Genomic DNA, 21,797 nt, shown 5'->3' on the forward strand with positions numbered 1-21,797 from the left:
CTCCGTACAAATGCAGGGTCTTTTGCAATTTTTGATTCCTTTTTTCTTAGGGGTGTTATTAATATATTGATTGTACGGAGTACATATGTAATATCTTTTTTGTGGTTGCAATCTTATTCCAGGCTGGTTTGGGTTGGCTGGCCTTGATTATTGGATAGAGACCTCGTTGATGGGTGGATCCTGGCGGGGGGTTGGACCTACGGAATGGAGGTTGTCGCAGCCGGTGTGTGAGAGGAGAGATTAGTGTCAAGTCGGTGAAATGGGAGGTGGCTCAAAATCCCAGTATACGGAGTACGGAGTACTGGGTCGAAGGAACGGAGTACTCCGTATAATCTTACGATATACGGTACAGATGAAACACCGAAGTAGAGATCAATGATATATCCAATTCATCTAACAGAGTTCGTAGTCCGTTCGTTAACACATTTCCACCCAACATCCCTGGTTTGTGATGTAATTATCGTCTTCTATAAAAGGCTCAAACAAAATCTAGAGAGACAGGGCCCTGGGCAGTCTCCTCAGGCCAGAGGTCGTAGCCAAAGGTGTCGTGCATGTTGACGAAACGGCAGTGGCGGCCCTTGGCAACCGCGTTGACGGCGGCAAAGTCGGCATCGTTGAGCTCAATGCTCTTGAAGTTGGACTCAATGCGCTTGGGGTTGGAGCTCTTGGGGAGGACAACGTAACCACGACGCAGACCCCAGGCAATCAGGACCTGAGCCAGGGTGTTGCCGCCCTTCTCGGCAATCTCATTGAGGGTCTTGTTCTCGCTGACCCGCTCGCCGGTGGTGGGGACCTGGTTCTGGGAGCCCAGAGGGGAGTAGGCCTGGGGCAAGATGTTCTTGGAGAAGCAGTACTGCACCAACTCTTCGTTGGGCAGGAAGGGGTGAATCTCGACCTGGTTCACCTGGGGCATAACCTTGGCGTACTTGGTCATGGCCTCAAGCTGGGGGATGGTCCAGTTGGACACACCGATGGCCTTGGCAAGGCCATCGGCATAGAGCTGCTCCATGGCACGCCATGTCTCCTCGTGGTTCTCGGTTAGGTCCTTGAGGATCACGTACTATGTGACACGTCAGTTGGGACCTCGTATAAACGAGGTTGGGTAGCTGGGTGTCTCCTTACCTTTCCATCGGGTCCAATCTTAGGCTTCTCCTGGTCCTCCTTCTCAGAAGCAATAGGCCAGTGGACCAGGAAGAGGTCAACGTAGTCGAGCTTCAGACGCTTGAGGGAGTTGTTGATGGACCATCGGACGTCATCGGCACGGTGCAAGTGGTTCCAGACCTTGGTGGTCACGAAAATGTCCGAACGCTTGACGGAGGGGTTGGCCTTGAGGAAGTCATGGATACCATCACCAACCTCGTCCTCATTGAGGTAGAACCAGGCGCAGTCGAGGTGACGGTAGCCAGTGTTGAGAGCAGCAGTGACGGCGGCGTAGGTCTCGCCCTTGGCGCCCTCGCTGGCGAAGGTTCCGAAACCAACGGCAGGGATGGTCACGCCGTTGCTCAATGTGAAGGTCTTTCCGGATGACATGTTTGAAGAGTGATTGTGAGTATGGTCAAGAGCAAGAAGAGAGAAGAGGTGTTCTGTAGAAGATAAGAGGAGTGGGGAAAGCTCAGCAAGCGATGACGATAGAAGTGGGGTGGAGGGGGTGGAGGGGTAAAAGAATGCAATTATATAATTTTGGATTATTTAATTTGAATTGGCCCCCGGGTTAATGGCTTTCTCACAGAACTTTGAACTGCATTGGCAAGTGAGCCCTACTTTCCGTTTTGTATCCCCGCGTCGATCCGAGCCCGGGCTGTATAGTATCTATAGGACAACATGGATGGCTTGCAATTCGAGCTTGCCGATCACCGTACCTGAGAACTGGGAATAGAACAAATCATAAAAATGAAACCCAAAGTAAAATCATAAAATACTAAAAGATTAAAATACTAAAATACTAAAACGCTAAATGAAAAAAGAAAAGAAAAAGAAAAAAGCGCAAAATTTCCACTGGTAATTTTCAAAAGCCGCCATGACATCACCGCCCGAAACGGAGTTGGGAGCGTTTGAGCCGATCGTCATCGGCTCCATCGATCTTATGCCGGTCCACGGGCGAACTGCGCTACAGCCCAATCGTCCGTCCGTCTCAAGCCCCTTCTTATCCACTCGGCGTGCTGCGTTGCTTCATACTCGGCCTAGCTAGTCTGCTTCGACCCAATCAGCTTATTTCAGATTCAATTCGGCCGCCGAGAAGGGAAGCGTCCCGTGTACTGGGTACATGGCAAAACACTGTATCAGCCACCATGACGCAGGTACCCTATACAAATCCGTCTCATTGCGAGGTCCGCCCCTATATCTTGCCAAATGATGACGATAATTCCTAGGAATGATGAGACCCGGCCAGTGGAGCCCCTAGTAACATCAATGGCAAAATACCAATTTCGTTTGTCCCAATTGAGTCCGGTATCAGATAGGGCTTGTATATATACTCTGTTGCACTCCCTCCCATCTTGATCCTGTATCAGCCATCTCTTCTTTTCCCTTCCATTCTACAATCTTGATTCATTCCATTGAGTCCTGAAACCAGTGACTCTGAGTAGAAGATCCACCTTTACCCTTCTACTTTCTCCATTCAATACCCTTCATCATGCCTCGCTTCGAGGACTCTGACTTCGCAGTCGATGCGGCTGCTCAGGATCCCCGCGCCAATGATCCACAGGCTGCTCTCTCGCCCCGGGACCAGCGTCCTGGCTCCGGCTTGACCATCCCCTCAGGAACCGGCAACACCGTTGAGATCCCCGCCACCCGCAGTGCCATCAGCGATGCTGCTCAATTCATGCACAACCTGAGCTTGTCTCCCTCCATGAAGGATCGCCGGGGCTCGCGCAACTCCTTCGGCACTTCGCTCCCCATTCCTCGCTCCCCCCGCATGTCCCGCCTCTCATCCGTTCAACGCGGTGCTCCTTCAGTCTCCCGGGACATCCTGGCCTCCCAGGTCCAGGATATCAACAAGGAGAAGACCGCCAAGGCCAAGAACATGGCTTTCGCTTTCGACATTGACGGTGTGCTGGCACACGGTAACCACGCCATTGAGGAGGCCAAGGTCGCTCTCAAGATGCTTAACGGCGATAACGAGCTCGGCATCCGCATTCCCCACATTCTCCTGACCAACGGTGGTGGTAAGACCGAGGAGGCTCGTTGCGCTCAGCTTTCTGAGGTTCTCGAGCAGCCCATCTCCACCGACCAGTTCATCCAGTCCCACACTCCCATGCAGGCTTTGGCTGAGTACTACGAGACCGTTCTGGTTGTTGGTGGTGAGGGCTTCAAGATCCGTGAGGTCGCTGAGAACTACGGCTTCAAGACCGTTGTCCACCCCAAGGATCTCCTCGCCTGGGACCCCAGCATCTCCCCCTGGGCCACTCTCACCGACGCCGAGCGCGCCGAGGCCAAGCCCCGCGACTTCTCCCAGATGAAGTTCGATGCCATCATGGTCTTCGCCGATTCCCGTGACTACCAGACCGATATGCAGGTCATCATGGATCTGCTGCTTGCCGAGGACGGCAAGCTCCTGACCAAGGCCAAGGATCCCGTCGCTACCCGTATCCCCATCTACTTCTCCCAGGGTGATCTTCTCATGCCCACTGAGCACAAGGGTCTCCCCCGTCTCACCCAGGGTGCCTTCCGTATCTCCATTGAGGCCCAGTACAAGACCCTCACCGGTGTCGATCTCGAGCGTGTGGTCTACGGTAAGCCCGAGCGTGCTACCTACACCTACGCCGACGAGGTCATGAAGTCCTGGATGGAGGAGCTCCACGGTGTCTCCCGCCTACCCGATAACATCTACATGGTCGGTGACAACCCCGCCTCCGATATCATCGGTGGTAACATGTACGGCTGGAACACTTGCTTGGTCCGCACCGGTGTCTTCCAGGGCAAGGAGGGTGAGAACGACCCCAACAGCCCTGCCAACTTCGGTGTGTTCAACAACGTCCTCGAGGCTGTCAAGGCTGCCGTTGCTAAGGAGCTCGGCGCCGACTTCAAGCTCAAGTGGAACCCCAAGGTCAACCCTGTCACCCACGGTGACGGTGCCTCCGCCATTGAGTAAAAAAAGCAAGCCTCACCAAAAGATCACACTCAATTGGTTCCCTGATTCTTTCACGCTGAAACGAAACCCCCAAAAACAAGTGATTCTGGGCTTGAGAAGATTTCCTTCTGTGGCGTTTTCCCTTCTTCGATGTGCCATTTCATAGACTTTTTTTCTTCCTTCTCTTTTTCCACTTCCCCATGCATGTGTCCTCCAATATTGGCTACTATGCTGGAAATCCTAGGGTTGGCTTTAGGACTTCTGATATCCCTTGTCATGTCGGTTTGGATTATCGACTTGAGAAAAGACCGGTTTCTTTTTTTTTTTTGACATTCTACTTTCTACAATGTGGACGGTCGTTGATTTCGACCTTTTTCCCTCTTGTTTTAGACTGGATTCCTTTCCTACATCTCATGTGCCATGACCCGCCGAAGCTTTTTTTGTTTTTGCCTTTTTTTTACCCATTTCCGCATGCAGCTATATCCCCAAGATTCCAATACCACACCATGCAATTTCCCATTCATTTCAGCCATCAGAAGCTCCCGTAGATTATCTCCCTGTGTAATTTTCGCTTCGATGAAACCCCCGTAATCATTCCCAGCTTTACACCCAATTCACCCAGAGATTGGAGACATTTGCGCCTAAAATCATCATTGACGACATGGTGATGTATATTTTCCCACACTATCATTGGAGCTTCAATTCTCGAAAACATGGTTCTTCCCATCTCCAGCATTGTGTAATACATTTTCTTTCCAATGACCTGTGTCCCGCACAGCAATTACTCAAAATACAGAAACATACCGAGCAAAACACCCCCTACTGACCTACGTTGTGGGTAGCTAGCCATTATTCACATTTTGCATAAACCGACGGATGTCTCGGAAAGTCCCAACTAAAAGCGCCAAAAAAAAAACTCTTCCAGCCCTAAGACAGATCAGGAAGGAAAAGAGGAAAAAAAGTATAGCCAAGAAATGCCCAGGATCAAGGCATCTAACAGGGGCAAACGGAGGGCACGGTCTGACTCGGGTAGACACGCGAACGAGAAACAGCCGGGCTTCTGGAAGTGGATGGGCGCCCCGGAGACAGGGTGTCGGGTCGGGATCGTTGTCTCGGGTTTGGCGTTTGTAGGCACGTGGGGATGTCTCGGGTTCTCCGCTTATGCTGGGGGATTCTGATGGAATAGCTGGTTGGGATTGGGATTGGGTGGGTTTTGGTGGGTTTTGGTGGGTTTGTAGAGAGTTGGGATTGGGACTGGGGGTTGTATGGGATATATGGGTATAGTTGGGTAGATCGGATCTGTGAGGTGTGATGTCTTGGATGGTATGTGTATACAACATCGGTTTGGATGGTTCTCTTGGGGGGTACTCTATGTACGTGGTAGAGTATGAGTTCTAGTCTGGAAGGGTTCTCGATACTCCAGGTCTGTACTCTTATCCAATCCATTGAGGTGTGTTCCCTATACGGAGCATGAAGAGAGTACATGCATTATCATGTACTGGTGGTCTACATTGAGAAGCTAAGGGAAGATTGGTGATATAGATGAAAATATTCTTTGTAGCAATAGTTCTGTCAAATGCTGCTAGATTCGATCGAAATGCTGGACAAGGGAATCAATCAAGAAATGTTTTCAAACCTCTCGATTCGGGCCAAAGACCAGCGTTCACGACACTACCTTTGATTTGGAGCGTACTTGGAGGTGCATCCATATCTCAAGTGGTTTAGATCGTGCTGTATCTTCCTAGCCCACGTCATGAACATCCGCAAACATGATTGAAAGATGCTCTCCAAATAGATAGTTGCTCCCCTCAAGCCAGTGCTGCTGGTGATCAAACGAATACACGGTAGTGAATAGCCCTTGATCTGGTGTCGCATACTTGAGTTCTGGCCCAGAGAATTTCCACTAGTTTCTGAGTTGGAACTCAGGAATGCGTCCAAAAGAGGTAATCTCCGATCATGTTTGCGGGCCCAATTTATCGGAATAGCGAGCATCCAAGCAAGCAGGTCAAGAAACATCTGAACCAGGAAAGTGCAGTAAGATGCCCTTAACCACTGTCCTCGTGGTCCATCGACTTGCATGAGATACCCTGCGAGTAGGTCGCTGTCAGTGCATGAGATACCCTGCGAGTAGTTCACTGTCAGTGCATGTTCAAAAAACTCATGACAACAAAACATATTCGCTCGCCCACGCGAATGGGTCTGTACAATGACATTGCTTTCTTTTTCCGTTCAGTATCCACATAGGTTTCAACATTTCCAAGTATACATAGTATGCTTGGGATGTCAGAGTAATAGGAAACGCTTAAAAAACGTTCATCATGGAAAGTGCAAAGTTCGATTACGCTCGCAACGCAACAAGGGGACACAAGAAGCAGTGCAACTCACATTTTTGCAGGACGATTAACCCATTCTGGCCATAATGCAGCGGTGCTATTGGTTGCCAGTCGTTCGTTATCTACCTTCGATGCCGAGGCATGGAGCGGGCATGATAATGTCTAGTTCGAGGCTCAAAAATAGAGCAAGGAGAGAAGGATGCAGGCTAGGTCCGCCTCCTTTTCTAATACTCCGTACAATCCAGAAGTCTTGGCAATAAGCATCATTCCGTGGAGGCGCAGCTTCATCACGACCGGGCTTGGCCGGCATGCAGTCACGCCCGTCCGATGCTGTACGCCTCACTCACCTCGATGGCGGTCAAACCCAACCGCCCAAACCTGAAGATAAGAGTGACTCGAATGACGCCATCAACCCATCAAGCCTTTGAATCTGGGCTGTGTCGCACCGATATCAGATTGTTCAACTGCAGCGTGAGAACTAAGCCTTTGCCAGTCCTGACCAGTCGTATCAATCATGCAGTGCTCGTCAGCCAGGCGGTCTGACTTTTGAGTCCCGTGGACAATATAGGAACCAGAATGCGGAATGCAGGACTAGGCAAAAGCCGCGGGATTCCTGGGCAATAAGTATTTCTTTTTAAGGGGGCTGGAGAGCATATTATATTAAGGAGGACAGCAATAGGGCTTGGCATTGACGATCGACCGCACAGCCGTGGATCACCGGGCTTGGCCCAGGTTAGAGACGGCTAATAAAGTCGGTGAGCGGAGTTGTGCCGAGCGAGTAGAGCCAGCCTTCAGGCCACCTTACGGAGTACAAAGTACGGAGGACGGACACTCTAAACTCAATCAGGCTGGAGCTCTCTCGGAGTTCCGAGGGAGTGGCTCCAGGAGGGGAATTGAGGGGCCTTTAAATTGACTATGTACTCCGTACGGAGTAGAAGGACTGACTATCCCATGTCACCAGTTTGAGGGGAAGTAATGCAAGGGACACGGACCCTCATAATGATATCAGGTGACACGACTTGGGGGGTTTTTCTTAGGTAATGGCTCCTGCGTCCCCGCATGATCAACTGAGAGGGGCGAATGGGAGCTGCAGGGCATGGATCCGAATAGTCGTTAGGTAAAGAGAACCCCGGGGTCTGGGGTAGTATACTCCTGATCGGCTGACCTGTCAATTCACTTTGGGTGGTTTTACTTAGTGAGGACGGAGGATGGAGGATGGAGAGTACATAGTGAGAAGTCACGGGGAAATGGGGCTAAGGTTTGGGATTATGTCATAGAATCTGCGGCTAATTCAATACGGAGCACTCCGTACGGAGGACAGAAGTACAGCGTTCGACAACATACGTTGTATCCCTCAACGATGGGGAGATGGGTACCTAAATAGTACCTAAACGAGTGATCTTCGTCCCAAACACATTCCCCCAATGCGGCGGGTGACGCCATATGTCCGCATGCAGAGAAAAAGCAAATGGGGTCTGCAGGGGTAGCTTGGGGAACTAACACGAACTTAATCAGTCTAGTTGTTCTATACTCCGTATATCGTAAGGGCCAAACTAAGATCATTTGGGCTTGGCTATTGATCTTCAGGATATGATACACCTAGTTCCAGATCAATAGTCCAGGAGAAAGGAAGAGGAAGAGAAAGAGAAAGAATTGAACCACAGATCCGCCACCGTAATCAATCAGTTCCCCGTTATTTTTTTCTATTTTTTTTTTCCTACGAAATTCGCCCCATGTGGCCATGACCCATGGTGCCTTTGGGTTTCTTCTTCTTGCCTTGACTTTTGTACAAGAAAAAACCACCCCCTCCACTGGACAAGACTTGAATCTCTTCCAAGTGCCCGTTGTGCAACTTCGGTTCATCCGTTTTCCGTGACTAACAGCTTCCCTTTTTTTCTTTTCCCCGCCGCCCCTCCGAGAGCCCTAAACCTCTTGCCCTTTGTCCGTCTCTTTTGATTGACCGGGATTTTTTTTCTCTCTCGTTTTTGTGGAATCTGGGGAAGCATTTTTCCTTTTAAATTTCGGAGGATTTTTTTTGGGTGTTTCCGCCTACTCCAAGGTACCTGCCGACTAGTCAACATACGATTTGGGCCCTTTATAGAGGGCCACTCCTCTCACCATGGCCTCCGTTACCCCTGCTCTCTCTCAACCCAAGCCGACCTTCCCCCGACTCTCTTCAATCCCTTGTGGTGATCACTTTCACTCTCGCGAGTCCTCTCCCTCCCCCTGTAGCACCCCCGACGGCTCCAGGTCGAGCAGCCAGCGTCGCCCATCATTCGGTTCGATCAAAGAAGATACAGAGGACGGTACGTACCACGAGACCGGGATGCGAAATCAGGCCGGGGGCTGACGTGCTCGTCTTGGGTGATATAGGAATTGCGCAATCGTTCGTGGATACCCACGAAGCCCCATCTCCCCAAGAGCAAGACCAAGGACAGCGCAAAGCGGAGCTCATCTCCCAGATGCAACAGGCTGCCCCGGATTTCTGCTGCCCATGTGGTGGATTCCTGGGTTGGAAGCAGATTCGATTGGGTGGGAAGAGTTTGAGCCGCAGCTACAGCGATCTCCGTGCGCTTGGAAGCCTCCACGCAAAGGGCTGGGCATGGGAAGCCCAAGAGCCCGAGCCCAAGAAGGAGCTGCTCCCAGTTAAGCCCCCAGTGGTGGAGGTCTTGCAGACCCCACCCGGCACTTCGCTGTTGGAGAAGCTCCCTCCCGAGGTCCTTGGTAGGAACTCGTACCTGGTCCCGTTGTCCGTATAATATTAACCCATTGATAGATCAAATCATCTCTAACCTTGCGCTGGATCTCCCACCCAATGGCTACACTCCCCGAAACGTCGACCTCGTCTCATGCCTGCTTACATCCCACACGTTGCACGCTGCTACACTGGGCGTTCTGTACAGGAACATGACCTTCCCGCACTCCATCATCTTCTCCAAGGCACTTAATCATATGTCCCAGTATCCGGCTTTGGGTACACTAGTGCGCCGTCTGGACTTCTCGCACTTCACTTCCGTTGGCTTGGGTCGCACCAAGCAGATGAACGCTGAAATCCAAAACTTGACCTCCAAGACCCTCTTGCAGTGCTTGGAGCTTCTCCCCAACCTGAAGGAATGCCTGTTGCAGGAACACTTGGAAGGCGATATCAGCGTGGAGGTGATCCGGAAGTTGTTTATGGGGCTTGCGAACCTGCGTGCCGTGGATTTCTGCGGCTGCTCCACTCAAGCATTCTCCGGGGTGTTCCAAGAGGCTTTGATCGGTGGCCCTGCACTGCCTATGACCCTGCCCAGCCTCAAGCGGCTCTCGTTCCACGAATGCAGCACTATCACTGCTCCCATGTTCGATTACCTCCTCCCACGATTGGTCAACTTGACACACCTCGACCTTACCCACACTCAGGTCAACGACTCAGCCCTCTTCGCCATCCCTGAGACCGCCCGCATCTCGCACTTGAGCTTGTCCCGGTGCACACGACTGCGCCCGTGCGCTCTAGTTGAATTCCTAACCACTCACCCATCCGTCAACGAGTCTCTTGTTTACCTCAACCTATTGACCGACCCAACCCGCTTCCGTCTTCTGGAGGAAGCCGATGTATCGGCTTTGCTGCCCAAGCTTCCTGAGACTCTCCGCTCTCTCAACCTGAGTGGAGCAAAGATCACCTCCGACCATGTGCCGTACTTGGTGCCACTGACCAAGCACTTGGAGGAACTGGGTCTCGCCTCCGCAGATCTCTCCGTCGCAGACGTGAACTCCTTCTTTGCTCGGTACCGCAACCCGGTCACTGGTGTCGAGATCGATGCCCCCAGCACTCTCTGCTATCTTGACCTCGCGAAAGTGCCACAGATGACCATCGGTGCCATTTTCAACACGAGCACTTGTTCGCTGCTCTCCAATCAAAGCTACCCCCTGCAGGTTATCGAGTTCAGCGACAAGATCATCACCCCGCTGCGCGAGCGCGCCAAGACCCACCGTACGTCCGTTGGCTGGACTGTGCGAGACCTCGGCCGTCGTGGCTGGTACGTCCGCGACCCAGCCTCCATGCCCCACGAACCCCTTGACGACGGTGCTCGTTACTGGAAGATGGGTGCGCGGTGGTGGGGTATGCGCAAGATCCCCATGGCAGTCGGCGACGTCGGCGGTCTCTACGGCCACTATATGTTCAAAAAATGATCTGCTTGAGCGTTCTGTTCTTCAAAAAGCATGCTCGCTGGATCCTTTTATTGATACCCTTGATTTGATATCCTATCTCATTTGCACGGTTTGCATTTCATTGGAAGGGTTTTTGTTTTTATCTGTTTGTTCTATTTTCTATTTTGCTTTCCATTCTGCTACATTCTGCTTTTTTTTGATGATCACGAACGATAATATCCGGTCTATGCATGGCGGCGCGCAACATGGTTTACGAATTTCGGCATTCGGTTCGTGCTCTCGGTCGCGTTTTGTCTTTTGATCTCGCATAGCATCTGGGTTGTATCTCTTCAGCGGTGTGTTTTGACTCATATTACTGGCTTTGGCTTTGGTGTTGGTGTATTTATCTGGACTTTACCACTCTGCTCATAAACAATTCCATTGTATTCTGATTGCTTTCACCTCGTAGATTCTAATCTGATTAAGCCTATTAACAAACTTCCCAAAATGGCAACTGCCCGACTCAACTGATTCTGCGCTCTTGGTCCTTCCCGATTTGTTGACTTTCTGTTTGGTCGCTCTTTCCTATCACTTCATCTTCATCTTCATCTTCATCTTCATCTTCCTCTTCCTCTTCCTCTTCCTCTTCCTCTTCCTCTTCCTCTTCCTCTTCCTCTTCCTCTTCCTCTTCCTCTTCCTCTTCTTCTTCTTCCGACTCTTCTTCTCTTGACTCTTCTTCTCTTGACTCTTCGCACTTCTCATTCACGCCGCCAAGCTCTTGATCCATCCGTCATGGATCTCCCAATCGGGTGCTCGATTGGTAAGTTGTATCTTTGATATCGAGGTTTCCAAGCAGCTCCAACTTAATCCACACTCCGCAGAGAATCTGATTGCGACCCTCGAGTCTCTGAGGAAGTATCCCGAGGACAAGGTATCCCCAAAGCTTCAAATCGAAGCACTCCTTTCCTCCATTCATTTCCATGTGACGAAGGAGCCTAAAGATGGCCCATCGCCTCTGAATATCCAGTCTGAGCCCCGAGGCTCCTATCTGGGGGTGTGCAACAGTCGTACTCGGGCTCGCAGTCACGGATACCCTGAAAGTTGCTTCTGGTATGCCATGGAGGACAGTGCCGTCATTTTCATGGCCATATACCGTCCCCCCGCCTTCTTGCGCTCTGAAGCACTTGCATTGGAAGCTAGAACAATTCTCTGTGAGTACTATATCATGTTTGGTTGTCGGCCATGACTGACTGGTTGAAGATGAATGTTTTGAGAAGCGGAAGCGTCTGAAGAAAGCGACCCGCAATACATATGTCATTGCGACGGACAGTGTCCTGTTTAGATTTTCCCGCTTGGCCTGTGATAGATCGGCAAGTAAACTCAGAGAAGAGCATGGTGCTCTGGTCTAACGATATACGTAGATCTACAACGCAGAATGGGCAGGAAGAGACTACAAAGATCTCATTGTGATGATTGTATCGATCTTCAAGGAAGCGTTGCTCCCGCCGGATGAACAGTCGATAGACCCTGATCAACGAAAGCCTACACTGGGTAAGACATCCTATTCCGTGATAGGGCTTAGGAACGAATCTCTTCTTTTCCCAAACCTGTATCTCAATGCCAGGCGCAGAGCTAATTGATAGCAGAATTTACGAACATACCAGTTCCTTCCCTCACCGATGAAGAAATTCGGAAGCAAAAACAACGTTTGCTCGACCTGACTGTGCGAGTGGGAGTGAAAGTGTACATGGATGTGATCAAGCAACTGCCCACCCCAATGGACCCTACCCAAGAACGAAATACCATTAACCAGATTCAGTGGGTGGTCAAGGTAACACTGCTCAACTATGTGGCGGGGATGGACAAAGGAGAACACATGAATTATCATGATGATCTTTCCAAGGTAGTTTGGCAGATGTTCGACGCGAAGATGAAGGAGACGCTCAAGAATTTTGAGTTCAAAGACTACAGCGGCGACCGCGAGGTGCTCAAGAAAGCCATCCGGAAAGCCGCTATGGAGGAAATTGCCCCCATGCTTGGTGAATTCTTCGAGCTAGTGCGCAACTTTGGGCTGGCGAGTGTGTTCAAGTAGGACGATGGATATTTGTCATTTATGGACATGCTATCACTAGTTTATGCAATTTGACCTCACATTTGTTGAGAATGTTTCACATGAGCCTGAGCGCTGACATATTCGCACTACAATTCATTTACAAATCTGAACAATATGCCTGAAGCTTTTAGTCCTTTGGGAATATCCCTAGATGAAGAAGTCTATGATGAGACGTAGGAATGCCAACCAGTAAAGTGGATCTGGTAAGATATTTGCGATGACTATAATCCTGTCAAATTAAGCCATTTGACCAGATGTCTGGTTGATGTTTGACGCCTGCTGTTTTATTCCCTCTCCTCCTTCCTCTTGTCCTTGTATATTATTGACAGGTTCTTCCAGTGAGAGCTTTCTCCTCAACGATCTGTCAGGTGTTTCGAGAACAGATATCTCTGAAACCGGAAGAAGAGAGAGCAAACAGTCGGACATGACCTATGGGATTAACGGGAATCTTACGTGCAACTCTCTACTTAATTTGACTATGCTCATGAAGATCTACCCAAGACATGTGCTTCCTCGTAGAAAGCCTATAGGATCCGTAGGACCAAAACAATAAAATCAGGAGAAATAGATTCATCGCAGTTTTATTGGAAATATCAACATTAGATGCCATGAGTGGTAATATCACACATTTAACTAGGGTTGATCGGAGAAAGTCAGCGCTTGTTTCATCCAGTCCAGGGGATAAAGCTATTGGTATGCGGCCAAAGATACACTTATCATTTTGATTCCGTTGTCCAAGCAGGAATTGGTTATAATCTTCTCTTCCACGTTAGACATAAACAGCTAACTCGCACAGTAAATCATGGGCTGAGCCACCCGAATATCGACCAGTGAAAATTGGAATGCCAGAGTTGAACTTCGGTTTCCTTGTGGTACGGCAAGATGCTATTGGCATAGCATTGTGGGATGGGATTTGATCCTCTGAAGCCGAGAGGCCAAAAGCCATTCCTTCGGTTAGTGGTATAACATGGTGGGCTCGTGAAGAGCAATCAATGTGTGGATTTGGATCTGAACCGCGGGATATAGCTGTTTGGGGACTCTGAGCGTGTTCATTGGCGAGGTACTAGGACTTGTTGTATAGATGTCCGTGGATTTTAGGTATCATATCAAGCATACGTTGACTAGTAAAGACTAGATAAACCTATACAATTCTATTATGCAATTTCAATGAGCACATGTATCTAATTGATACCTGGAGAGATGGGTAGATGCACTATCGAGACCAAATACATGGACTATCTAGCTTAGCAGAAACACAAACCGACACCATTTGCTCCACCTTAGGTGTGACACAGTGAGAGGGTGCAATCTTAATCTTTGATAATAGTGCCATTCCCAATGTTGTCATCTTACAGACAAGGAATATGTCATACAAACGTTGCTCAGCAGCTCATGTTCCGGGGATATAGATGCATATAAATATCATCACATTAGCCTCTTGCAATATCACATCTGACACATTCAGATCTCTACCATTAGCAACACTACTCCAACCTTTCTAAGATCTCAATCAGTCCTTCTTGTTAAAAATGGTCGACGCCGCCTGCCGTATTTCCGGAAAGGACGAGATCTACATCATCTCCGGCCGACACTATGGCCGAATCAGAATCACCAACGGAAACCCCGAGAACGGTCTTTCCGCAGGCCCAACCGCACTAAGCAAGGGCTGGAATACTCTACCCAAAGTGGGCTTCGGCACGGTGGACACCATCGTCCCCGTCCCCGGCCACGACAACCAACTCTACGTCTTCTTCGGCGGCCGCTATATCAAAATCAAGGTCGAAAACTACGATGACACCTTTGTCGTGGACGGAGCCCATCCCATTACCTCTGGGTTCAAATCACTCGCCCAGGCGGGCTTTGATACCGTGGATGCAGGACTGCTCACCCCGGGAACCAAGAGTGAGATGTACTTCTTCCGCGGCTTGAAATATGTTCGCATCGACACTTCCACCGATAAGATTGTCAATAAGGTTTATCCTATTACGGAGGGATGGGCAAGTCTTGTTCAGGCTGGGTTTGATTCTGTTGATGCTATTGTTCGGAATCCGGCTGGTCAGGACCTTTACTATGTTTTCCGGGGTGATCAGTTTGCCGTGATTAAGGTGGATAGTAACCGGAAGGATACTCTTGTTTCGCCGCCGAAGCCAATTAGCACGGCGTGGAAGGCCTTGGATGGGTGGGTTTAGTTGGGTTTATGATGATACAGGTGGTGCGCTTATCTATTGCAAGATGGAGAGGCCTTCACTGTGGCTCGGGTTACTTTGGGTCATCGCCTGTATCACTTTTTGGGATTTTGATTGGATCATTAGTGCTGAAGCAATTGAGATTGTGCTGGATTAGCTGCCATAAGCAGCAAGAATCATGCTGGTCATAACTTGATAACTATCTAGGTATGAAATGGACTTGGTAGCTATCACTTTTTGGAGAAAACATCACATCTAGGAGGTAATAACTCATCAAATAAGATTTAAGCCTACCTATATACTGTTTTATTTGAACCATGAACTGTTTAAAAGTTGCTGACTGCTCATGTTTTGTTGGTTGTATGTCATTCAACACATATGGAGGAAACACATCCAACATGGTCCATTCTCAACCCTAGGATAAGATCCAATGTATATCCACACAATTTGAAGGAATCGCTTCGGAATATAATATCTAAACCTCCTAGATAAAAGAATCATTGTAGGTCCAGCTTCGCTCATTTTAGGGCTTGCCTCCCAGGTGACGCTTGGCATTCGTCATGTGATTAGTTACAGAAGAGCCGCATCTCCCATTATTGATTTCATCTCTATACGCTCCGTCTATCACGAAGGCCTCGGACCTTCCTTGCTCACCTCCGCCGTTGGGGAATTACTCATCCCGATGGGTGGATTCGTTGTCGCCATTCAAGACAGTGAAAGCTGTCAAGACACGCGACGATGGCACCTCCGAGCGGAGCGGCCTCTCACAAGAAGAAAGATGGGACCCTAGCTATATCCGCAGATGAGAAGTCGGTATCATGGACACCCGCAGTCGCAGGTGCTGGGACTATGATCACGATTCCCGTGATCAACATCACTAGTATGCTGTCGCTTCATCGTCGGGCATTCGTCTCTTGCTAACTTTCGCGATTACCAGATCTACAACAGACCCCGGCCTCGAATCCGAAAGTGATGCTCAAGATCTTCGCCCAGGCTCCTGATGCTCCCCCGAACAGTACACCCGAACAATATGTCTTCCTCTTTACCGCCGGAGCAGATGCTCGCGCGCAGGCCGATGTCATCAAAGATACACTGAGTGCTCGAGTCAATGCGGCGAAGGCTGGTACACCATCACAGACACCGGGACCTAGTGGCGCAGGTGAGGGTCTTTCGGCAGCAATGGCGATTGCCAATGCTGTCACATCAGCTGCGACCTCGAAGAATCCTTTGGATGACGAGAATAAGCTTCGGTCCGACACAGAGCTGCAGCAGTCGTTGCTGAGATCTGATTCGAATCTCCAACGGATGTTTTTCGAGGGACTGCATACCAAACCTGAAGCTCTATCGTCTGGGTCGTTTGTGTCTCAATTCTGGTCGACACGACTACACCTACTGCGAGCGCATGCAATTGAGCAGGGCCAAATGCGCGGCTCATACAACGTGCTATCCACACTCAAGCCTCGGGTCGAGGATAATGTGACACGGTTGAACATCAGCAAAGAGCAAATTCAGCTTATTTTTACACAACACTCACTCGTCAAACGCGTTTACGACGAGAATGTGCCCAAACTCAGCGAGCAGCAATTCTGGTCCCGATTCTTCCAAAGTCGGCTGTTCAAGAAACTTCGTGGAGAGAGAATTACGGAGGCGGACGCAACCGATGCCATCCTGGACAAATATCTCCAAACGGAGGAGGCTGCTAGGGCAGACCGTGAAACGAATATCCATCACTTTTTGGATCTGGCTGGTAACGAAGTCAACCACAGTCAGCGTCGCGGAAACCGACCTGATCTTGATATGAGACCATCTGGCGTTGACAAAGTGCCGATCATTCGGACTCTGAACAGCCTGAGTGAAAAGATCATGGCCAATGTGGCACCGGCTGATGGCGATATGAACGCCCCTGTCGGCATGAACGAAGAGGCATGGAAACAGCTCCAGCTACAGGATCTTCGCGCAGAAGAAGAGCAAAGCCGTGTCACTTTAAACATTCGGGATCAAAGCCGGTTCTTCTCCCAGGGCCAAGAGGAGGATCAAACGAAGGAATGTGCCAAACAAGATCCGGATCAGCTTCTTCAAACTCTCCGTGCCGAGATCAACCAGAGCCTTCCATCGCAAGGCAATACGCAACTGGGCAAGTTGGTAGACCCCGGCGATGATGAAGATGAGGAGATGGAGGATGCACCTGCCAGTCGTCGACCAGTTGGATCATCTGTTGCTCTACATGATGCGTTTTCTCAAATCCTGGAAGCATTGCGCGAGCGCCGTGCCCACATGAATGAGGGAGCGACATCAGAGACCTATGGGTTGTCCACGGCGCTGTTCGACCGGTTGACCTTGACACACGCTACTACGACTGAATTTTTACACCAGTTCTGGCAGGCATTCCTCTCAGGCAACCCCGATCGCGCTGGAGAGGTCGCGTCTTTAGCAGAATCTCTTCGACGAGCAGTAGAACGCATCAACGCGGTTGCTAATGATGCGGAGGCTGAGAGGAAAGTCGAAGTTGACCGATTAAAGAGGCACGCTCGTGAGATGTACGAGAGCACCGGGCGAAAATTACGAATCAACTTAGAAGGCGTGGAAGGAGGCCAGAAGGTTGTGAACCAGCTTCTTGGTCCTACACTACATGCATTGGAGGTCGCATCGACTCGATACCAGAAAGAACTGGCCGAACAAAATAAAGAAGCTGCACTAGCTGGCTAAGAGATGGCAGTGACATAAAACCGGGCGTTGGAATTACACATTGTATAATATGATACCTCAAAAGATATTTCGTACTTTGTACCCAATGCGGTAGCTCAACTAGAACCGGTGAAGCTAAGTCGGCATGCCGAGCTTCCCCGGACTTCGGACATCCACCTTTAGTGCCAATCTGTCCCCTCTCAACCTTCCTCTTCAACAGCTCCGATGGTTCCCATGCCACAATAATCACCAAGGAAACACAAGCTCAAAAGCGCAAAATGCTCACCTCCGGCCTCACTAATGCGCCCCTCACCAAAGCCCTCCTCATCTACACCATCGCCTCCTCCATCGCCATCTCACTCTTCGACATCAAACACCTCGTCGTAATCTATGTATCCCCCCATATCTGGCCCTATGCCCAATTCTGGCGCGCTATAGTCTGGCAGACCGGTTTCACCAATTCCACCGAGGCTCTATTCGCCGCCATGCTCGTCTACCACCTACGAGTCGTCGAGCGCGCGTGGGGGAAGCGGAAGATGGCGGTAAGTATTTTGCTTTCTCCCCAGGCCCTTAACACATACAAGCGACGGATCCCAAATCAAGCTGTCCAGATCCAACGAATACCGATCACTGACCTACACCCACAGACCTTCCTACTCACAACTCTCCCCTACACAACCCTCCTCCCACCACTTCTCGCCCTCATACTCCGCCCTCTATCACTAAACACCCTCAACTACCTCCCCTCCGGCCCAACAGCCACCATCTTCGCCCTGCTGGCCCAGTACCACGCCACAATCCCCCATACATACCGCTACCGGCTCGGCACCACATCCGGCCCAGAAGACACCGACCCCGAAACCCCATCAAAGAGCCTCACCCTCCTCCTGTCCGATAAATCAACTACCTACTTCGTCGCCGCCCAGCTCGCCCTCTCCCAGTTCCCGGCTATGCTCCTCCCGTCCGCGGCGGGCTGGATCGTCGGCGTGGCGTGGCGCGCGGAGCTGCTACCCGGTCTGTCGCCGGTGAGCACGGGGTTCCGGGTTCCGGCGTGGGTGGTGGGTGAGCAGGAGCGGAGGAATGGGAGCTCCGGGGCTGATGGGGAGAGGGAGAGGTATGAGGATTTGCGGCGCAGGTTGGAGGGGGAGGTTGCTTCGGCTTCTGGGTTGGAGACTGGGGCGCAGGCTCAGAGACGGGGGAATGCTGCTGGGAGTGGGTTTGTGGATAGGTTGAGGGGTGCTTGGTAGAGAGTGGTTATGGGGCGTTTTGGGTCTGTGTATAGCTATCGTTATACATGTCTATCTGGTATATACATTACTGCAGCCAATTGAGTTGTGTCTTTTGATAAGTTCTATGATACACGGTACAAGCCGGTGTGTCTTGGATGTTGTAGATAAAGAAGGTGGCATATAAGAAGCTGTAAAAAAAAGAGGACGCTTTCAAGTTGCAGACAAGTAGATATTGACCGCTACATATACATCAAGTCTAGAATATCAACTCGCAAGGCCATATGTCCGAGTATAAGCCAATCGGAATCCCACATAAACGCCCATGTCATCAATGTCTATATCCTGGGACGGGGAGATATCACCGCCCATTCCGACTGCGTCTCATATTTTCCTTGCATTCGTTACAATACCATTTAACTAAGAGAGACTGTTAGCCACCTTGATTCCAATAAGGGGAAACAAGTATCCTTACCATTCTTTCCAGGTGGTTTCGTCAAGCCTACACACGACAGATGGAACCATTCACGCGGACAGGCGTCATTGTCGCAAGCGACCATCTCGCCGAAACTGATTTCATTGCAGTAGCAGTACCGCGGTTCACCTTCCTCGTCTTCGTCATCGCCTTCATGGAGCGACTCGTCGTCAGACGGTATTGCAGGCTGTGGGATTGGCTTCTTCTGGGTTCGTTTGGTAGAATTCGGATCTTGACTTCGTGTGGGCCGAGCGCGTTGGCTGGGCTCCGAAAATGCGGGGAGTACAGGGGTTGACGTCTTGGAGTTGCGTCCCTTGGTTGTTTCTGCCTCGGCAGATCCAGATTTTCCGTCCAGATCTTCACGCTTGGAACCCCCTACAGCGGATGTTCTAGCGTCGCCTTCATAATCGCGGTGTGAGTCTGCGTGGACCAGTTCATTTTTGACGGGACCATCCCGGGGTGTGGATCTGGAATCGGCATTTTTGTCTGTGTGGGGAATATGGTTAATGGCCAGGTCCGGGAAAGGTGATTGAAACTGCATACTGTTATTGGCGCGGTTTGAAGCTGACGATGACGGCCGCACGCGCGCATTGCTTGTGACTCCAGCATTCTGCTGGGCTCGTGAAGACTGTGGCCTTGACGTGTGGGGTCCTGGGCTAGCGGCACCCCGAGGGCCATTGAAAGTCCCAACTAATGGTGACGGTGCCAGAACAGGCGAGGCAGCATTGGAAGTGTTCGCCCTGGGATGGAGTTAGCTGAGTGTAGTGTTGAGCGCAATCAAATGGAACATACTTCTTGCGTGCAGCAGCAGTTGCATTGGGAGCGCGAGATCGCTTCTTCTCGGCGGGATCTTTATTCGCGGCTCTCTGGCTACCAGCACCGCTGGCAGATCGGTCCATCGGAATGCTAGTGTCCACTGGTGGGCGTTCGACCTTTCGACGCTTGGGTGCAGCCCCCGAATCAGCGTGGTCTCCGCCGCGAGATTTGGCATGATTGGACTTGCGAGCGCCCGAGCTGCGCGTCTCTTCATAGTCCGCGTCGACCTGAGCTCGACGTTGCTTCCGCGCCAGAACAGCATCGCGCCGCGCCTCACTGCGACTAGCAGCTTCAGCCTCCTGAAGCACATGCGTGAGGTCCTGTCTTTGCGCGACTGCTTCCCGGCGCGGTCGCTCATTGGTCGCTGCCTTCGCAGTACTTTTGTTGGAGTATGCCCAGTGTGTCAGGCTTCCCTTGCGAGCTTCTTCGCTGATCTCGCCTGCAATGTATGGGAACACCGCATCCAGTCGGACAACTTGGCGGTCCAATTCCTCGTTTGCGTTCGAAATGACGTGATTCTTCTCATCGGCGGTCATCATTAGGTCTGAAAGATTCTGACGAACGCGATCAAAAAGAAGTCGGCGACTTTTGCTTTCGGACGATTCGGCGGATTGGGATAGTTGCTGGCGCAAGACGAGCGTTGTTAGTTAACCTCCAGAGGAGAGAATTAAAAAAAAACTCACAGTGGGTAAAGCATCCTCCCGAATTACTCCCCCAACGATGGGCGCTGGGTGGGGAGGATGAGGGACGGGCTCCGACTGGAAAGAGAACTTGAGTAACTGGAGCAAATTTTCCTCCAAAGCCCACGCCTTCGCATCAACTTCCTTCAACAAAGAATTATGACGACGGAACTCGCGAGGAAGCGCGGTTATAGCATCAGTGAAATGCGTAAGTGCCGGATAGAAGCCGTGAGGAACAGGGGGCGTGGAAGGAATTTCAGCTGTCGAACCTCGACCGAACGCGAAAGACGAACGTCCAATCGTTTTCGAGGTTCGAGACGGGTTTGTACGTGTTTGACGAGCAGACTGGCGGACTCCCTGGCCAGAGGGGTTAACGCCTGCCGATGAGACGGCGGACATGGTGAAGTGTAGAGCCGTGACTGGGAGATGCGCCGTTGGAGGAGGGTTGAGGCGAATCTAGCCCAATTTGAGGGGCAGATAGTAGGATTCGAAGAAGCAATGGCACTCAGCAATAATCTGAGACCATATAAATTCGTCAATACCTCACGTACCGACAGGAGGGCATCGAGGCAGGAGAAGCAGCTGCTGGGAAGTTTGAGTGCGGAGAAGAGCAATCGGATCAGGTGAGATTGCTGCCTGCGGCATCTCAGGCATGAATTGCTGAATCATCGATGCATGCGGGTGACGTCATACCAGGCACAGGCCCCTCGTTGGTTTGGAAAAATCGGCAAGAGACCGGCTTTTTCCAAACTAATGAGGTATGGCGCTCCAGGTCCACGGGTATCAATCGGCTCGAGCGTACATGTAGCCTCCATTTTACATTGTATATCACAGTTCAAAGACCATCTTAAGGGTTCAAATGCCTAGATACGCGGGATAAGAGGAGAAATAATTCTAGAAATGGCAACGATTCTTTGTATTTTACATATAGCACGGATTCTAGGTATAGACGGGGGTCTGATATTGGGACATCCAAAAGAGTCTCCTAGTATAGGACCATGAACCCAGGACACGTTGATAACACACAAAGGAAACCAGTACAATAGAGAGGTGGTACATAAGGAATTAGACGCTAGCTTCTAGGAA

At 50.6% G+C, this 21,797-nt stretch overlaps 9 protein-coding genes across 9 annotated transcripts; 6 read left to right on the forward strand and 3 right to left on the reverse strand.

Moving 5' to 3' along the window:
- Positions 1–478: 478 nt before the first annotated feature.
- On the reverse strand, positions 479–1,530 carry gldB (putative glycerol dehydrogenase (GldB); the record flags this gene model as incomplete). The annotated part of the gene is made up of 2 exons (XM_057178278.1): positions 479–1,060; positions 1,123–1,530. The coding sequence occupies 2 exons, from the start codon at positions 1,528–1,530 to the stop codon at positions 479–481; spliced, it is 990 nt and encodes a 329-aa protein (XP_057030022.1).
- A 1,102-nt stretch (positions 1,531–2,632) lies between these two features.
- Positions 2,633–4,090, forward strand: N7457_007236 (phosphatidyl synthase; the record flags this gene model as incomplete). The annotated part of the gene is made up of 1 exon (XM_057178279.1): positions 2,633–4,090. The coding sequence occupies one exon, from the start codon at positions 2,633–2,635 to the stop codon at positions 4,088–4,090; it is 1,458 nt and encodes a 485-aa protein (XP_057030023.1).
- Positions 4,091–8,521: 4,431 nt separating this feature from the next.
- Positions 8,522–10,572, forward strand: N7457_007237 (Leucine Rich Repeat domain protein; the record flags this gene model as incomplete). Its single annotated transcript, XM_057178280.1, has 3 exons — positions 8,522–8,708; positions 8,776–9,126; positions 9,179–10,572. 3 exons carry the CDS (start codon positions 8,522–8,524, stop codon positions 10,570–10,572), a joined length of 1,932 nt encoding a protein of 643 aa, XP_057030024.1.
- Positions 10,573–11,053: 481 nt separating this feature from the next.
- N7457_007238 (uncharacterized protein) lies at positions 11,054–11,317 on the reverse strand (the record flags this gene model as incomplete). Its single annotated transcript, XM_057178281.1, has 1 exon — positions 11,054–11,317. The coding sequence occupies one exon, from the start codon at positions 11,315–11,317 to the stop codon at positions 11,054–11,056; it is 264 nt and encodes an 87-aa protein (XP_057030025.1).
- Positions 11,318–11,322: 5 nt separating this feature from the next.
- N7457_007239 (uncharacterized protein) lies at positions 11,323–12,622 on the forward strand (the record flags this gene model as incomplete). Its single annotated transcript, XM_057178282.1, is given in 5 exon segments — positions 11,323–11,350; positions 11,412–11,741; positions 11,791–11,933; positions 11,952–12,081; positions 12,195–12,622. The coding sequence occupies 5 exon segments, from the start codon at positions 11,323–11,325 to the stop codon at positions 12,620–12,622; spliced, it is 1,059 nt and encodes a 352-aa protein (XP_057030026.1).
- Positions 12,623–14,172: 1,550 nt separating this feature from the next.
- Positions 14,173–14,832, forward strand: N7457_007240 (uncharacterized protein; the record flags this gene model as incomplete). The annotated part of the gene is made up of 1 exon (XM_057178283.1): positions 14,173–14,832. The coding sequence occupies one exon, from the start codon at positions 14,173–14,175 to the stop codon at positions 14,830–14,832; it is 660 nt and encodes a 219-aa protein (XP_057030027.1).
- A 735-nt stretch (positions 14,833–15,567) lies between these two features.
- N7457_007241 (TFIIH subunit TFB1 family protein) lies at positions 15,568–17,535 on the forward strand (the record flags this gene model as incomplete). Its single annotated transcript, XM_057178284.1, has 2 exons — positions 15,568–15,709; positions 15,767–17,535. 2 exons carry the CDS (start codon positions 15,568–15,570, stop codon positions 17,533–17,535), a joined length of 1,911 nt encoding a protein of 636 aa, XP_057030028.1.
- Positions 17,536–17,792: 257 nt separating this feature from the next.
- Positions 17,793–18,761, forward strand: dscB (the record flags this gene model as incomplete). The annotated part of the gene is made up of 1 exon (XM_057178285.1): positions 17,793–18,761. The coding sequence occupies one exon, from the start codon at positions 17,793–17,795 to the stop codon at positions 18,759–18,761; it is 969 nt and encodes a 322-aa protein (XP_057030029.1).
- Positions 18,762–19,101: 340 nt separating this feature from the next.
- N7457_007243 (putative PHD finger domain protein (Ing1)) lies at positions 19,102–21,110 on the reverse strand (the record flags this gene model as incomplete). Its single annotated transcript, XM_057178286.1, has 4 exons — positions 19,102–19,160; positions 19,216–19,955; positions 20,008–20,654; positions 20,715–21,110. 4 exons carry the CDS (start codon positions 21,108–21,110, stop codon positions 19,102–19,104), a joined length of 1,842 nt encoding a protein of 613 aa, XP_057030030.1.
- Positions 21,111–21,797: the final 687 nt, after the last annotated feature.

The sequence above is a fragment of the Penicillium paradoxum genome, assembly GCF_028828445.1.
Source record: "Penicillium paradoxum strain IBT 22861 chromosome Unknown utg000006l_segment0_segment0, whole genome shotgun sequence".
Lineage (NCBI taxonomy): Eukaryota > Fungi > Ascomycota > Eurotiomycetes > Eurotiales > Aspergillaceae > Penicillium > Penicillium paradoxum.